General features: G+C 40.3%; 1 protein-coding gene across 1 annotated transcript in view; it reads right to left on the minus strand.

Moving 5' to 3' along the window:
- Positions 1–19,573, minus strand: part of Ccdc150 (coiled-coil domain containing 150) — a 126,410-nt gene that overhangs the window by 88,639 nt on the left and 18,198 nt on the right. Inside the window, exons 6-8 of the mRNA XM_052191833.1 lie at positions 11,159–11,275; positions 10,082–10,211; positions 7,347–7,390 (exon numbers count right to left, since the gene is read on the minus strand). Of these exons, the coding sequence (XP_052047793.1) occupies positions 7,347–7,390; positions 10,082–10,211; positions 11,159–11,275 (291 nt within the window). The remainder of the gene's footprint in view (positions 1–7,346; positions 7,391–10,081; positions 10,212–11,158; positions 11,276–19,573) is intronic.

Raw genomic sequence — 19,573 nt, forward strand, 5'->3', positions numbered from 1 at the left:
ACCTCTCCTCCGTTTGCTGTCCAACAAGGCCATCCTCTGCTACATATGCAGCTGGAGCCATGGGTCCCTCCATGTGTACTCTTTGGTTGGTAGTTTAGTCCCTGGAAGCTCTTGGGGTACTGGTTGGTTCAGTTCCTCCTATGGGGCTGACAGCTCCGTCGGCTCCTAGGGTCCTTTCTCTAGCTCCTCCATTGGGGACCTTGTGATCAGTGCAATGGTTGACTGAGAGCATCCACCTCTGTATTTGTCAGGTACTGGCAAAGCCTCTCAGGAGACAGTTATATCAGGCTCCTGTCACCAAGTGCTTGTTGGCATCCACATTAGTGTCTAGGTTTGGTGACAGTATATGGGGTGGATCCCCAAGTAGAGCAGTCTCTGGATGGTCTTTCCTTCAGTCTCTGCTCCATAATATCTCTGTATCTCCTCCCATGGCTGTTTTGTTCCCCCTTCTAAGAAGGACCGAGCACCCACACTTTGATCTGTGTTCTTTCTGAGCTTCATGTGGCCTATGAATTGTGTCTTGGGTATTCCAAGCTTCTGGGCTAATATCTACTTATCAGTGAGTGCATACTGTGTGTGCTCTTTTGTGATTGGGTTACCTCACTCAGAATGATATCTTCTAGTTCCATCCATTTGCCTAAGAATTTCAAGTCCAAGTGGATCAAGGACTTCCACATAAAACCAGACACACTGAAACTAACAGAAAAGAAAGTGGGGAAGAGCTTTGGAGCACATGGACACAGGGGAAAATTTCTTGAACAGAATGTCAATAGCTTATGCTATAAGATCAAGAATTGACAAATGGGACCTTATAAAATTACAAAGTTTCTGTAAGGCAAAGGACACTGTCAATAGTACAAAACAGCAACCAACAAATTGGGAAAAGATCTTTACCAACCCTACACCTGACAGAGGGCTAATATCCAATATATACAAAGAACTCAAGAAGTTAGACTCCAGAGAATCAAATAACCCTATTAAAAATTGGGTACAGAGCTAAATAAAGAATTCTCAACCGAGGAATACCAAATAGTTGAGAAGAACCTAAAGAAATGTTCAACATCCTTAGTCATCAGGGAAATGCAAATCAAAACAACCCTGAGATTCTACCTCACACCAGTCAGAATAGCCAAAATCAAAAACTTAAGTGATGGCAGGTGCTGGAGAGGATGTAGATAAAGAGGAACACTGCTCCACTGCTTGTGGAATTGCAAGCTGGTATAACTACTTTGGAAATCAGTTTGGCTGTTCCTCAGAAAATTGGACATAGTACTGGAGGACCCAGCTATACCACCCCTGGGCATATACCCAGAGGATTCTCTAACACGTTATAAGGACACATGCCACACTATGTTCATAGCAGCCTTATTTATAATATCCAGAAGCTGGAAAGAACCCAGATGTCCCTCAACAGAGGCTATGGTATATTCACACAACAGACTATTTATTACTCAGCTATTAAAAACAATGAATTTATGATTTCTTTTTAAAGAACTGCAGGGACAAAAAAATAGAGCAGAGATTGAAGGAAAAGCTATGCAGTGACCGGCCCATAGGTGGGAACTAAACCCTGACACTCTTACTGATGCAATGTTGTGCTTGCAGACAGCAGCAAGCTAGCATGGCTGTCCTCTGAGAGGCTCTACCAGCAGCTGACTGAGACAGATGCAGATACTTACAGTCATGTATTGGATTTAGGTCAGAGCTCCCTATGAAAGAGTTGAGGGAGGGATGAAGGAGCTGAAGGGGATGGCAACCCCAAAGAAGACCCACAGTGTCAACTAACCTGGACCCCTGACCTCCCAGAGACTGAGCCACTAACCAAAGAGCATACACAGGCTGGTCTATGGCCCCTGGTACATATGTAGCAGAGAACTACCTTGTCTGGTCTCAGTGGGAAGGGATGCACCTAATTCGCTAGAGACTGATGCCTCAGGGAAGAGGGATGTGGGGGATGAGATGGGGTAAGTAGGGGAGGGGGTTGGTTCGGGGAGCACCCTCACAGAGGCAAAGGTGAGGGGGAAGGGGTGAACAACTCTTGGAGGTGGGAGTGACAATGTGAAATATAAGTAAATAAAACAATATAAAAATACTTTATTAAATAGAGTTTCAAGATAGAGCATTGGGGATAGCTAACCAATGACTGCCCCAAACTGAGACCCATCCCATGGGCAAGAACCCTGGCACTAGTAATGATACTCTGTTTTGAGTACAGACAGGAGCCTAGCATAACTCCTCAGAGAGGTTCCACCCAGCAGCTAATGGAAAGAGATGCAGAGACCCACAGTCAAACATTAGATGGAGCTCCAGAAGTCTTATAGAAGAGTTGGGAGGATTGAGGAACCTGAAGAGGACAGGAACTCCACAGGAAGACCAACAGTCAACTAACCTGGACCCTTAGGGGCTCCCAGAGACTGACCCACCAACCGAAGAGTGAGCATGGGCTGGACTTAGGCCCCTGCACATACGTAGCAGATGAACAACTTGGTCTTCATGTGGGGTCACTCAACAACAGGAGCAGGACTGTCCCTGACTCTGTTGCCCACCTACCTATGGATCCTGATCCCTAACTGGGATGGGATGTCTGGCTTCAGTGGGAGAGGATACACCAAGTCCTGTAGTGACTTGATGTTCGGGGATGGGGGTCTGAGGGGGGTGGGAAGCGGTGGGGGGAAGGGTGGGGAAAGGTGATCCACCTTCTCACATTAGGAAAGAGGAATGAGGGGAGGGTCTGCATGAAGGGGATGGAAGGAGAGGGGGCTGATAATGAGATGTAAATTGAATAAAGAAACAAATTCAATAAACATTTAAAAATACATAAAATTCCATATTAGGATTCTAATTAGAAAAAAAAAAAACTGACCTGAAATCATTCCATAAATTCTCAGACTCTTATATCAAGTATGTTCTCTCCAAGAACAAAGTCTTATATCACATACTCATTTTTATTGCCAGTAAGATTTTGTGACTTCAAAGGGACACATTCAAAATTCTTTAAAAGTTATAAGATGTTTCACCCTGAAGTCCTCAGAATGGTGATGACAAATACCTGTGCTCTGGCAGACAGATGACTTCCCTCTGAGCCTGGGAGAGGGGAGAGGTGTAAAGTTTGGTCTAAGTGTCCTTAAAAGCTTTTTAGTAGAACAGAGTGCAGCTTCTTCCTCTCCTGAGAAAACTACTTCCCAGATTTCCCAGAAGTGGGCAGACAAGCATCATGAAACACAGGCTGAAACAGCAACAGACATGCTGTTCCAAATGAGTGTTCCCCATTGTGTATCAAGATATAAAACCCTTCTTTCTAAATTTATGTAAAATAAAGTTCACAGTTCTGTCCCATGTTAAGAGCATAATTTGTAGTATTCGGTGCACTTACATTGCTGTGCAACCACCAAATATGCTATAACACACACACACACACACACACATTGCTGTGCAACCACCAAACATGCTATAACACACACACACACACACATTGCTGTGCAACCACCAAACATGCTATAACACACACACACACACACTCGCGCGCGCGCACACACACACACACACACACACACACACACACACACAAAAGGAGCCATAATGGGACAAGCTAAATACTAGCAGGTGATCATCCTGAAATGGCCTGCTTCAAATTATTATATAACCTGAGACAGGTGAGCCCTTATTAAGCAAGTCCCTTATTAAGGAGGTCATTTTAGGAAAGATTCCTGCTATTAATACGCTTTTCCTGTTATTATTAAATATATAATAATCAATGAGTAATAGCACACCCCTTTGGAGCAGATCTCTTTAGATAGTGATGCTATGTAGACAAATATATGTCTTAAGTTTTAATGATGATCCTGTAAGATTTCCTAAAATTATATCTGTGATTCTTAAACTCTTTTATAGCGGGACTGCTATTAGGTCTTTTTCTGATAGTTAAAACTGCAATGAGAACTCTGCCAGCCTCTTAAGTGTCACCAGTTAATTGCTCTTAGATGGTAACCAGACTTTCTCCTACTCAGAGCACATTCCAACAAGTTGTAACCAAAGGTCATAAAAAGGGAACTAACTATATATTATAGGTGCCAGGACAGAAGATACAATATTGACTGAGTTTATCTATACAAAACTTCACTTAAAACAGCTATTGTTTTAAACCTTCAGTGAACCTGTGGAGCTGAGACAGGTAATGGATGTTTAGCTAGATAATTTCTCCTCATAGTTATGCATGTAAACATTTTCTGTTGTAAACTTCTATTTCAATTTATGATTCGATTTTTTTGTGTGAACCCGTGGTGAACTCTGTAACATGTAATCATGTGTGCTAAGGGCAAAGAGAAGAGTCAGTACTGTGGTGAGAGGAATGGAGGTGAGAAGCACTGAGCTGTGAGAGGGAACTGAGCTGAGAAGTTTTTAGACAGAACACCTTGTAGATAGAATTGAACTCAAGTAGAACTTACAAGTATAGGCATAGCTGTCAGAGAAAAGGCAATGAGAAGGTTGTTGTGACTTCAGAGCAGGAGGCAAGAACAATGTTAGAAGGAGAATGCAGAGTGGAATAACTTAGAAACTATAGGTAACACAAAAAACTAAGAGAGCAATGTGCAGGATGCAGAGGGAAAGAGGAAAAAGAAGACGCTGCAGATAGCAGAAGGAGCAGGCAGGCTTCTCCTCACCATGGGAGAGAACAGGTCCCATGGTAAGGACAAGGCAGGCTTAGTCTTAGTAAAAGGAATAAAGCTTTTACTTACAGACATAGGTTTAATTCATTTAGCATTAAAAGGGTGGAAACTTTTTTTTTTTTTTACTCTTTGCAATAAAGTTTGGAGCTCATTTTTCGTCCAGAATGAGTGAGTTCTTTCTGCACCAGTGCTTGTTCTTTTGCTCCATATACATATGTAAGTATGGATGTGTGTGTGTATGTATGCAATTGTGAGAATGTATGCATGTGTGTGTGTAAGTATATAATTGTGAGAATGCATGCCTAGGTCCAGCTGGATTTGAATCAAAATTTATAAACGAGCAAGCATGAAGCTGTGTATGAACTTATGTGAGATTATGCATATTCTCTTCTCCTGGTTCAATAGAAATTTATTGCTCCAAACTTAGCCCTAGCTGGACAAGCAAGAGGCATCTGGACAATAGGGAAAAGGCTCTAGCAATTAATCCTTTACTTGTCAGCATGCAGAAGAATGCAAATTGATCCATTCTTATCTCCTTGTGCTAAGCTCAACTCCAAATGGATCAAGGACCTCCACATAAAGCCAGACACTCTGAAGCTAATAGAAAAGAAACTGGGGAAGACCCTTGAGGACATCGGTACAGGGGGAAAGTTTCTGGACAGGTCACCAATAGTGTATGCTCTAAGATCAAGAATTGACAAATGGGACCTCATAAAATTACAAAGTTTCTATAAGGCAAAGAACACCATCAAAAGGACAAATCGGCAACCAACAAATTGGGAAAAGATCTTCACCAATCCTACATCAGATAGAGGGCTAATATCCAATATATATAAAGAACTCAAGAAGTTAGACTCCAGAAAACCAAACAACCCTATTAAAAAATGGGGTACAGAGCTAAACAAAGAATTTTCACCTGAAGAACTTTGGATGGCTGAGAAGCATCTTAAAAAATGCTCAACTTCATTAATCATTAGGGAAATGCAAATCAAAACAACCTTGAGATTTCATCTTACACCAGTCAGAATGGCTAAGATTAAAAATTCAGGAGACAGCAGGTACTGGTGAGGATGTGGAGAAAGAGGAACACTCCACTGCTGGTGGGGTTGCAAATTAGTACAACCACTCTGGAAATCACTCTGGCGGTTCCTCAGAAAACTGGGCACCTCACTTCCAGAGGATCCTGCTATACCACTACTGGGCATATACCCAGAGGATTCCCCAGCATGTAATAAGGATACATGCTCCACTATGTTCATAGCAGCCCTATTTATAATAGCCAGAAACTGGAAAGAACCCAGGTATCTCTCAACGGAAGAATGGATGCCAAAAATGTGGTATATATACACAATGGAGTACTACTCAGCCATTAGAAACAATGATTTCATGAAATTCTTAGACAAATGGATGGAGCTGGAGAACATCATACTAAGTGAGGTAACCCAGTCTCAAAAGATCAATCATGGTATGCACTCACTAATAAGTGGATATTAGCCTAGAAAATTGAAATACCCAAAACATAATCCACACATCAAATGAGGTACAAGAAGAACGGAGGAGTGGCCCCTGGTTCTGGAAGGACTCAGTGTAGCAGTATAGGGCAAAACCAAAACAGGGAAGTGGGAAGGGGTGGGTGGGAGGACAGGGTGAGGGAATGGGGCTTATGTGACTTTCAGGGAGTGGGGGGCCAGAAAAGGGGAAATCATTTGAAATGTAAAATATATATATAAAATAAAAAAATTAATCCTCTTCTTAATCTAACTGCTGTTTTAGGATGAGGTGCTAAGTGCCAGAGACTGCAGTCTCTGGCCTCAGAGGTTAGTTGCAACAGCATAGTAATTTCGACTTAGATTAGTAAACTTTTTATTATACAGTGTCTTAGTCAGGGTTTCTATTCCTGCACAAACATCATGACCAAGAAGCAAGTTGGGAAGAAAAGGATTTATTTAGCTTACACTTCCATGCTGCTGTTCATCACTAAAGGAAGCCAGCACTGGAACTCAAACAGGAGTTGATGCAGAGGCCATGGAGGGATGTTTCTTACTGGCTTGCGTCCTCTGGCTTGCTCAGCCTGCTCTCTTATAGAACCCAAGAATACCAGCCCAGGGATGGCACCACTCACAAGGGGCCCTCTAGCCTTGATCACTAATTGAGAAAATGACCCACAGTTGGATCTCATGGAGGCACTTCCCCAACTGAAGCTCCTTTCTCTGTGATAACTCCAGCCTGTGTCAAGTTGACACACAAAACCAGCGGGCACATACAGCAACCCTAAATATCTCATGAGACAAATTCTTACCCTAGAATTTCTTAAGACCAAGTCTTACCCCAACCAATGCTCTTCCCCCTCCGCTGCCTCAAGAAGAGCAGACAAGAAAGAAGAAACCTCCCGCTGGGGCTGGCCCCCGGCACATATATGTTTAAAAATTATTTTACAATTGTCAAAATCCACAAAATTCTCATTTTTGCCAATTTACCTTTTAAAAACATGGTAACCTGCATAAGATGATCACTTAGTTCCTAATATGCAGTACTGCCTGAATATACAGCTTATTTATATGAAACTTTTTTCCTAAAGGTTTTTAAAAGAATCAGAAGTCTATGTGCCAGCATAATGAATGGTCAAGACTTAATCATCAGAGAGCGACCACTGCTCTATCCCGCAACGTGAACACATACCTTATTTTCTTCAACCAACTTGCAAATGAGGTTATCTCTGGAATCTAAAAACAAAAAATTCATATTATGATGATGATAATTTGCTAGACGGTACCACACAGCACTTTTCCCTAGAAGTTTTATTTTAGTCAATATTTTGTGGAAATAATAATACATACAGGCTAGATGCTAAGATACACAATTATTAACACAGCATGTCTGTAATTTCAGCATTTGAGAGACTGAGGCAGGGGAAATCATGAATTCAGGGCCAATCTGAACTACATGGCAAACTTGTCTTTAAAAAGCTAAAATGAATCAGACAATAAATAAATCTCAAAAGGACCTGGCTTACAGTCATTTGTAATGGTAAATAAGGTCACATTTTACCCGATGCACAGATGACTCTGGGAGGGATATGATCAACATATTTTTGATAAATTACTGTAATCAAGATTTAACAAAGGCATGCACATAAAGCAGTCAGAGCTGTTTTCCACACTGACTAGAACCGTAAGGAAAGAGGATAGTCGGTGTGGGTGAGCATGCAGAGTGCAGGCAAGGCAGCAGCGTCAGGGCGGGACTTTCACCACAGAAGGACTACCTGGCCAGGAGCAGACTGGGGAGGCAGCACAAAGAATGGATGGACCCCAACATTCTCCTTATGTTTGGAGGCACCTGCCCAGTACAGAGCTCGGCGCTGGACATTAGCAGTCAAAAGACAGATTTAAAATTAATGTTTTGACTTTATAGAAAAATTCAGAGTTATATTAGTACTGTTATACTTAAACTTTAAAGATAATTACAAAACATGTTAGAAACTCATATTTTGCATAGGATAGATCTTACAAAAACTGTTTTCTAAAAGATGTGAGTCCATGACTCACTAAAGTCTGATGTGAAAAATGAAGAAAGGTAAATGCTGTGATCTGTTCTTAAGTTATACTCGGTGTCAGCAGAGGGAGAATCCCTATCTTCAGAGAAAAATTTAATCACTCTAGGCTATATGTTACTTACTGTTAATATGCTTTTATATTTTTAATGCATTGAAGAAAATATTTAAAGACATTTCTTCATCTTAACTTAGCTAGATAACCATTTGTACTTTAAAGTCATGAAGTCATATCAAGGAGTGGCTAACATTGAGCATACAGTTCAGACAGGCTTCTTCCCTCATGCAAGTTTAATTACTGTTTACTCTTCATCTAGTGATCTTCCACACATGCTTCACAAAATCCAAGAGAAATCATTAATCTAAGTAACAGAACAGTCCACTCAACAGAGAGATCATCCAATAGGACAGGGGGAGAGAAGGGGCTTGCGGGACTTTCGGGGAGTGGGGGGCTAGAAAAGGGGAAATCATTTGAAATGTAAATAAAAAATATATCGAATAAAAAACAAAAAAGAAGGATTTGCCCTTCATTCTCTTCTCTCCCACCCTCCCTCTCTCTCTCTCTCTCTCTCTCTCTCTCTCTCTCTCTCTCTCTGTGTGTATGTGTGTTTGTGTGTGTGGTGGGTCCTTGACACACTTTCTCCAGATCTTTTGACTGTGTGTAATGGGTATATTTTCTTACTTTTTTGAAAAAGTTGTTGTAAAGTGAAAATCAGATCATGAGGAAAATATATAAAATATAACAATCAGAAGACAGAAGGTTATCTCTGGGCCCTGCAGGGAGAACCTTACACTGTGACTCACAAACCACAGCCCTAAGCAAAGGAGTCTATTGTGGGACAGTGGACCTTGCAAAACCACAGTCTAACAGCCACAGTAAGTCATAGATGTTCTCTGTTCTTTTCTCTCTGCACTTCCTGTCAGGCTATTTTCTTGTTGGTACTTTCTATATCCCTGCAGGTAGCTCATAGGAGGAAACACTTGGCTTACAAAGAGAAGGCACAGGATTCATTTTTCTTTTCCACTTCTTTTAGAACTTTGAATTGCTATAGACAGCTTTGAGTATTTCAGTGATACAATCTATGTGAAAGCTCTACATAAACTATGAAGTCTTATACATGTGAGAACACTAATAGTGTCTGTATTGGAGAGGGCCTAACACTGCTTTAGAGGGCACACAAACCAATGGGAGCCAATGAGTTCATGACCATGCACTTAGACTTGGGGTCAAGACTCTGCTATTCACAAGTCTTTGTTTGAGAACTCATCTGTAAAATGAGGGGTCACTCTAAGCTCTTCTTCCAGGTGCATTACAGTCACCCACCTCTAGGAATATATGCTAATCCAAATGGATTGGCAATTGGAAGAAGGGTGAGCCTGGCTGCAGTAACTTAGTAAGAACAGCCTCATTTCCTTATTAATAGTTTATCACCAGTCTTCAATTTAGTGTCTAAATGTTCCCACTAGTCTATACTGAAGTGATCAAGAAGGAGAAGACTTAAAGAATGCTTTATAAATAGGAGGCTCAAGCAGACCTAGTGGCATCTTAGATATTTGTAAGGCTTAGACAAGGTCACAAGTTTAAGGGAAACCTGACCAACTTAGTGAGGCCTATCTCAACAAACAAACACACAAACAAATCAACCCCAAAGAGAGAGAGAGAGTGAGTTCAGTTTGCCTAGTGTGAGTAAGGACTTATCCAACCTGTACCACAAAAAATTAAGACAAAATTTATTACCAACATTTATCTTGATTTAAGTACCATATACAGAAAGGTGACCAGCAATTTTTCACTCTGGGTTGTAAGAAGTACCACCAACCCTGGCCAACTAAACAATTCTGGCTCTTAGGAGATTTTGCATACTTAGGTCAGACTTGAGCTTCGAGGCAGTCATCTCCAAGCCTTCATTCTTCTGCTGCTCCTGAGCCAGCAGATCTTGGGTTATTTTCATAGAGCTGTGTAGGGCAATACACTTCTGCTGCAAAGTGTGCACCTGGAATTGTGTAAGAAAAACTCAATTTCTAGATGATTATGCATGACTAGACAGAACACATGGAAGGTAAAATTTTCAACCTTATTGTAACTGAGAGGGAAGGGACATACCTGTATGTCACAGCTGAAATCTCATCAGACTACAGTTTCTTAGTTGAAGTGCTATCCAATACAGCATTTTGTATGCACTTTAACCCAATAGTCAGTATGCACAGGAGGACACTGAGTACATGGAGTGTAGCCAGAGCAAGTGAAGAATTGCAGCATAAGTGTTATTTACACTTTACTACCTTTGACTTAAATAGGATCTTTCACAAATTCCTTAAGTGAAATATACTCCTATAATTCAGTTGTGACATATAGTCATTGGGGAAAATGATAGATTATACACTCAAGTAATAAATACTAAAATATAAATTTAAAGTATCCTAAACACATAAAGATACTTCAAATATTAAGTATAACAAAGGCAAACATCATGTTAATATGAATATGATAACTGAAAGGAACACCACCATAAATGTGTTCCTGGTTATTTTACTTATTTGTTTCAAGGGTTAGTTCCATTAGTTAGTTCTGGATAGTTTATTTTCTATCCAGATCACATACATAAAACATTAGCTAAGACAGTGAGTTCCAAAATCAATGCTTACAACAGACTTCATGTACAGAAGGATCCTGTACCAACAGAATTTGCCTCTATAAAACCTGAGACAGACTCACTTTTCTGGGCCTCAGCTTTCTCATTTATAAATTAAGAATGCTGGGTTGGATAGCAGAGCCTTTTCTTATTTTGCACTATATTTGAAAGACTGTAGTGAGAATGCTAACAGGCTACTAAGGAAAGGAGCCTTAATGGCACTAGAGGAAATGAACAAGATGAGAAGCTCATAGACACAATGTCAGCCTCTCCTTTGGTGTCTCTAACAGAAGGGAAGGCAAATATACCTGCTGCCGTTCTGCCTCCACCACTGACCCCATCTCTTGTACTTTGAGGAGCATGGATGATGCAGATTTCTCAAGAGATTCCCTGACATGCTTCTCCTGATCCAGTTGTCGCCGTAGCTAAAGAGCAACACTGCAGTTAGGGAGACCAGAGGACGCCATCACAGTTCAACAACGATGAAATCACCGCAGTTTACAAGGTATGCCAGCCCATCCCCACACACTGATCCCTCTGAAACATGCTTGTTTCTCCCTAAAAGTGAAGTTGAGTTTGTTACCCTCATTTTTGTTATTAGAATCTGTTTTCCAGCTTGGGGGTCAAAACCCTCTAGTATCTTGTAGAAAACAAACAACACAGAGATGACTCAGTGGACAACAAGTCACAAGGACAAGCAAGCAGCATGAAAATACCGAAGGGACTCAGGTTTTGTTGATGACTTTTTAGATACAATACCAAAGTTACAATCTATGAAACAAAATTTTTAATTGGACCTCAATTATGTAAGAGTTTCTGCTCTCTGAAAGATGCTGCTAAGAAAATGAAAAGACAAAAGCTATAGATTTGCAGAAAATGTTTGAATAAATCCCTTTGATAGAAGGCTGGTATCCTCTCTTAGTCTGTTATCTGTCGCTCTTATGAAATATCCAAGGCTAGAACATGTACAAAGAATTGAGGTTTACTTACCTTGCAGTTTTAGGAAAAACAATCTGGCTAACCACACATGTTCAGCTCTCTTGAAGGCCTCAAGATAGAAGCATCCAGTGGCGATATCACACAGGTAAACTGAGAAGCCACACATTCAGGGGCCAGACTTACTTCTTTTTATAACAACTCCATTTTCACAGGAACTAACTGGGGTTTCAGGTGAGATACACCAATCCCTTCCAAGGGTGATTATCCTCAATGAATCAGCAACTTCCAGGAGGCCTCTCACCTCTTAAAAGTTCTGACCACCTTCCAAGACTACTGGGGATCTGGCTGTTAGCACATGAATCTTTATGATACCTTCAAAACAGACCCAGAATATACAAAGTAATAAACTCAAAGCTCAAAGACCCAATTAATAGAAAATAATCTAAAGTATAATTCACCAAAGAAGATATATACAAGAAAATAAGTATATGGAAAGAACCTCACATTACGCATATTAGGGCATCCAAAGTAGAACAAAGTGAAGTGCACACCTATTAGAACGGCAAAAATTCAAGACAATGACACCAAATCCTAAAGATAATGTGCAGCAACAAAGGCTCTTACTCTTTAATGGTAGAAATGCACAAATGGTCTTTTTAGGTTGTAAGATGGGTTGGTAGTTCCTAATAAAGCTAAATGTGGTTTGTACCACAACCCAGCAATTATACTCCAAGGTTACTTGAGTGAAAAAATCTTATGTCCATATAAACCTGTAAGGGTCTGCAGCATACACCCTCCTTCAAAACTTCAGGGTTCATCACACAAAAGGGGCGGAAAGATCCTAAGAGCCACAGGCAGCAGATGACTACAGTGTAGAAGGTTTCCTATTCTCTGTACCTTGATTAGTTGCAGGTCTCTGTGTTAAATACCACCTACTATACTGAAGACTTTCTGAAAAATCATATGAAAAACTACTACTGCAGAAAATTCTTAAAATATAAGCATACATGGGGATTGCTGTCTCTATGCAGGTGAGGGCAGGTACAAGATAAGGCTAGAGCCTGTGATTGGGCAGTGGATAAAGAAGGCGGGCTGAGAGTTTTAGAGACAGGAAAGATAGAGAGACACTGGGAGGAGGAAGGAAGATGGAGGAAGAGAAAGACAACCACATCCACATGGCTTTAAATAGCCACAGGTAGCTATCAGTATAATCATCATATAAGGGATGGATAATTACAGGACAATTTGTCTTATCTAGTGGGCAGTTTATATCAATATCAATTGTCTCTGTGTTCACTGTGTGGGCATTTTGTGGGTTGCAAATTTACTGATATAAATCTGACTGATAAATTATAAGCCTCTAGAATTTTGATTTTACTGGGTTACTGGGTTATGGGGATTTGTGACAGCTAACTACAGGGGTTTACAGAGCATGGGTTTGTGAGAAGTGCACCTTAGCTAGCAGTGAAAATTAGGGAGTGTTGAACACATTTGGCAGCAGTCAGCCACAGGGAGGAAAGAACAGTTTTGGAGCTTTGGAGAGGCAGAACCAGCATGGGTGAAACAGGACCAGGCTAAAAGGAAAGTATGCGGTCTCCACCTATCCATCAAGCGGGACACAAAACGGAGGCTGCTGGCCGGTGCCTAGCTGGCATTAGTGTGGGTTGCCTTCCCCCCCCCCCCATATATTCTTTATTTACATTTCAAGTGAGTTTCCCTTTCCTGGATCCTCCCTCCCCAAAAGTCCCATAAGCCCTCTTCCCTCCCCGTTCCCCAATCCACCCCTTCCCACTTCCCTGTCCTGGTATTCCCTGACACTACTGCACTGAGCTTTTCCAGGACCAGGGTTCCTTCTTCTTGGGCATCATTTGATATGTGCGTTGTGTCTTGGGTATTCCAAGCTTATAGGCTAATATCCATTTATCAGTGAGTGCATAATACCATGAGTGTTCTTTTGAGACTGGGTTACCTCACTTAGGATGATGTTCTCCAGTTCCATCCATTTGTCTAAGAATTTCATGAAATCATTGTTTCTAATGGCTGAATAGTACTCCATTGTGTATATATATCACATTTTCTGTATCCATTCCTCTGCTGAGGGACATCTGGGTTCTTTCCAGCTTCTGGCTATTATAAATAGGGCTGCTATGAACATAGTGGAACATGTATCCTTATTACATGCTGGGGAATCCTCTGGGTATATGCCCAGGAGTGGTATAGTGGGGTCCTCAGGAAGTATCGTTCCCAGCTTTCTGAGGAACCTCCAGACTGATTTCCAGAGTGGTTGTACCAGATTGCAACCCCACCAGCAGTGAAGGAATGTTCTTCTTTCTCCACATCCTCGCCAGCACCTGTTTTCTTCTGAGTTTTTGATCTTAACCATTCTGACTAGTGCGAGGTGAAATCTCAGGGTTGTTTTGATTTGTATTTCCCTGATGACTAAAGATGTTGAACATTTCTTTAGGTGCTTCTCAGCCATTTGATATTCCTCAGGTGAAAATTCTTTGTTTAGCTCTGTACCCCATTGTTAAGGGGGATATTTGGCTCTCTGGAGTCTACCTTCTTGAGTTCTTTGTATATCTTGGATATAAGCTCTCTGTCAGATGTAGTGTTGGTAAAGATCTTTTTCCAATTTGTTGGTTGCCGTTTTGTCCTTTTGACAATGTCCTTTGCCTTACAGAAGAAACACTTACAGTCTTCTGTGCATAGCCCGCCAGGAGAGAGAGATCTCCCACCAGTGCTTTCACTTTTGAGCTCAGAGGAATAAGGACACAGGCTTACAGGTGCACAGGAAGAACAAACTCCAGTCAGAGACAACAATACCAACTAGCACCAGATGGCAAAAGGTAAGCACAAGAACCCTATCAATAGAAACCAAGGCCACATGGCAACACCAGAACCCAGTTCTCCCACCACAGCAAGTCCTGGATACCGCATCACACCGGAAAAGCATGAGTTGGATTTAAAATCGTATCTCATGATGCTGATAGAGGGCTTCAAGAAAGACTTAAATAACTCACTTAAAGAAATACAGGAGAACATCGGTCAACAGGTAAAAGCCCTTAAAGAGGAAATACAAAAATCCTTTAAAGAAATATAGGAGGTCATGGGTCAACAGATAGAAGCCCTTAAAGAAGAAACACAAAAATCCCTTAAAGAATTACAGGAAAACGCAATCAAGTGAAAGAACTGAACAAAACCATCTAGGATATAAAAGTAGAAGTAGAAACAATAAAGAAATCACAAAGTGAGACATCTCTGGAGATAGAAAACCTTGGAAAGAATTCAGGAGTCATAGATGCAAGCATCAACAACAGAATACAAGAGATAGAAGAAAGAACCTCAGGTGCTGAAGATACCATAGAAAACATTGACTCAACAGTCAAAGAAAATGCAAAATGCATAAAGCTGGTAACCCAAAACATCAAGGAACTCCAGGACACAATGAGAAGACCAAATCTAAGAATTATAGGTATAGACAAGAGTGAGGATTTACATCTTAAAGGCCCAGTAAATATCTTCAACAAAATTGTAGAAGAAAACCTCCCTAACCTAGAGAAAGAGATGCCCATGAACATACAAGAAGCCTTCAGAACTCCAAACAGACTGAACCCGAACAGAAAATCCTACCGGCACATAATAATCAAAACACCAAATTCACTAAACAAAGAAAGAATATTAAAAGCAGTAAGGGGAAAAGGGCAAGTAACTTATAAAGGCATACCTATCAGAATCACACCAAATTTCTCACCAGAGAGCATGAAAGCTAGAAGATCCTGGGCAGACCTCATACAGACCATAAAAGAACACAAATGCCAGCCCAGGCTACTATACCCAGCAAAACTCTCAATCATCATAGATGGAGAAACCAAGATATTACATGATAAAACCAAATTTGCACAATATCTGTCCACAAATCTAGCCCTACAAAGGATAATTGATGGAAAATGCCAACACACGGAGGGAAACTACACCCTAGAAAAAGCAAGAAAGTAATCTTCTTCCAGCAAACCCAAAAGAAGATACCCACACAAACAAAAATAACATCAAAAATAATAGGAACAATCACTACTCCTTAATATCTCTTTAACAACAATGGACTCAACTCCCCAATAAAAAGACATAGACTAATGAAATATTTCTTATGTCAATCTTCAATTTTATCAGAAAATGTTTGTAACTTCCCTTTTAATTAATTTAGTAATGTTTTTATGTCTACCATTTTATCTGCATTATTTTTCATGATAATCTTCAATTTTAATATGTCTTTCTATATACTTCTTCTATTTTATCAGAAATGTTTCCTATGTAAATCTTTGATTTTATCACAAATGTTTCTAATTCCACCTTCAATTAACTTAGAATTTTTACATCAACTACTTTTTGTGTAAAATTTTTCATGAAATAGTCAATTGTAACATGTTAGTTTATTTCTTGAATTTTACCAGATATATTTTACATGTAAATGTTCAATGTTATCTGAAAATGTTTATAATCCCACCTTCAATCAACTTAGAATTATCTTTATGCCTATCATTTTATCTATATAATTTCCATGATAATCTTTAATTTTAACATGTTTTTCTATCTATTTCTTTAATTTTATCAGAAATATTTTCCATGTAAATCTTCAAGTTTATCAGAAAATGTTTATAATTCCACTTTTAATCAACCTAGGAATACTTTTATGCCTACCATTATTATATCTATATAAAATTTTCCATGATCTTCAATTCTAACATGGTTTTTTACATTTTTCTACAATTTTATCAGAAATATTTTCCACGTAAATCTTCAATTCTATCATAAAATGTTTCTATCCCATATTTCAATTAATTTAGCAATGTTTTACATGTCTACCACTTTACTCCTTAATTTTCCATGAAAATTGTCAATTTTAATGTGTTTATCTGAAATATTTTCCATGTAAATCTTTAATTTTATCAGAAAGTGTTTTTACTTCCCTTTACTTCCCTTTTCAATAAATAAAAAAATTTAAAAGAAGAAACACATACCCTTAGGTCAAAGGAACATAAATGGAGTTATCCTATATCAGGGTAACTAATATACTAGATACCATAGGCTGACAAAAGGTTCACTGTGAGGAATGGGTCAGCTCTATTGGAGTTGGCCAATGATGCCCTGTAAATACACCTCCCACATCAAATACTATATAGGCTATTACCATTGTTCTTGGTAACTCCCCAGAACTTCATGGTAAGACTCTATTAATGAAGACACCACATGCTTGAGTCATAGAACATGAAGAAACGAAACTGGGACTGATGTTGAAGCTTTCTCCCTTTTGGCTAGCTGTCAGAGTGCTGGAAGATACTATACTGGAGGAGATCAGTCTCAGCCGGCTGTAAACCTGTGAGCTACAATAATGGTCTGCTTGTGAAGAAGCACTCACCAGTGGAAAAAGTGGCACGAATATCACAGGAATAACCAATCACTTTCTGATTGTATTAAAGGCCCAAAGCTTCTGTAAGGCAAAGGACATATATCGAATAAGACAAATCGGCAACCTACAGATTGGGAAAAAAAAATCTTCACTAACCCCATATCTGATGAGGACTGATATCCAAAATATATAAAGAACTCAAGAAGTTAACCACCAAAAAAACCAAACAACCCAATCAAAAAATGAGGTATAGAACTAAACCAAGAATTCACAACAGAGGAATCTCAAATGACTGAGAAGCACCTAAAGAAATGTCCTTAGTGATTAGAGAATTGCAAATCAAAACAACCCCAAGATTCCACCTTATACCAATCAGAATGGCTAAGATCAAAACCTCAGGGAACACATGTTGGTGAGGATGCGGAAACAGAGGAACACTCCTCCATTGCTGGTGGGCTTACAAACTGGTTCAACTACTCAATTGGAAATCAATCTGGAAGTTCCTCAGAAAATTGAAAATAGATCTACCTGAAGACCCAGCAATACTACTCTTGGGAATATATCCAAAAGATGTCCCACCATGCCACAGGGGCACGTGTTCCACTATGTTCATAGTGGCCTTGTTTGTGATAGCCAGCAGCTGGAAACAACCCAGATGTCCCACTACAAAAGAATGGATACAGAAAATGTGGTTCATTTTCACAATGGAATACTACTCAGCTATTAGGAAAGAGGACATCCTAAGTTTTGCAGGCAAATGGATGGAACTAGAAAATATCATCCTGAGTGAGGTAACTCAGACCCAAAAGGACATGCATGGTATGTACTCACTAATAAGTGGATATTGGCCAAAAAAAAAAAAAAAAAAAAAAAAAAAAGAGTAAATACCCAAGATACAGAATTCAACAAGGTCAACAAGCTGAAGGACCCAAGTGAGGAAGCCTCAGTTCCACTTGGGTAAGAGAAGAAAGCACTCAGAAGGGGGGAGGGAGGGATGTGGCAGGGAAAGTGAATGGGGAGGGAGAGGGGAACATAATGTGGTATTGAGTGAGGGAATAAGTACTGAAGCCCTGAGGGCCAGCAGAAAGAATGGAAACAGGCAACCTCAGGAAGTAGGAGGTTAGGGGTAAGACACAGAATGCACCAGAGACCTGGGAGGTGAGAGACTCTCAGAAATCAAAAGGAGGGACCTTAGATGAAATGCCCTACAGTGGGGAGAGGGAGCTTAGAGATCCTACCTCCAGTACAAAGTCAAGGGCATCAAGTAAGAGATGGTTTGCCATCCCATAGTCAAAACTATGACCCAAAATTGTTCCTGTCTGAAAGAACTTCAGGGATGGAAATGGGAAGGAGCCTGAGGAAAAGAAGGTCCAGTGCAGGCCCAAAATGGGATCCAGTTCAAGGGGAGGCCCCTAGGCCTGATACTATTACTGAGGCTACGGAGTACTCACAAAAAGGGACCTAGCATGACTGTCCTCTGAAAGACCCAACAAGCAGCTGAAAGAGTTAGATGCAACCAAAGGACAGAAACTGCTGACCTCCTGTTGTTGAATTAGAGAAAAGCTGGAAGAAGCTGAGGAGAAGGGTGACCCTGTAGGAGGACCAGCAGTCTTAATTAACCTGGACCCCTGTGATCTCTCAAACATCGAACCACCAACCAGGCAGCATACATTAGATGATATGAGGCCCCCAACACGTATACAGCAGAGGACTGCTGGGTCTAGGTTCAGTCAGAGAAGATTCACCTAACCCTCAAGAGACTGGAGACCCCAGAGAGTTTAGAGGTCTGGTGGGGTGGGCTACCGGTAGGGGGTGGGGACATCCTCATGGAGACAGGGGGTGGGGAGAAGGTATGGGATATGGAACAATCAGAGGGTGGACCAGGAGGGGAATAAAATCTGGAGCTATAAATAAATAAATAAATAAATAAATAAATAAATAAATAAATACACACATAATACATAAATAAATAAATACATAAATAAAAGAATTTTTTAAAAAGTCCACTACACAAGATGGAACCCATGTTTGGCACCATCACTGGGACCAAGAACCTGAGGCTAGTCAGGTCATAATGAGGAACTACTCTTACCTGGAGATAAAGGGCTAAAGTAATAAACTGGAGTGCTAAAGACTTTTCCTTATACTCACAGAACAGTGCATATCTAAAACTTCACCAGAGAAGCTTCTATCTGGAGTAGATGACAGCTAATGCAGACCCATAACTAATTTGACAGCTTTTAGTAGCCACTCCTTCCAGAATTCCAAACATGTAAGTTGACATGAAGGTCTCAAGGTAAAATAAGAAGTGTAGAGTTTTCATTTTAACATGCCTTTATAATAAACCGTCACACAAAGGTGAGGGTGCTCACTTAACCAC

This window comes from Apodemus sylvaticus, chromosome 9 (assembly GCF_947179515.1).
Source record: "Apodemus sylvaticus chromosome 9, mApoSyl1.1, whole genome shotgun sequence".
Lineage (NCBI taxonomy): Eukaryota > Metazoa > Chordata > Mammalia > Rodentia > Muridae > Apodemus > Apodemus sylvaticus.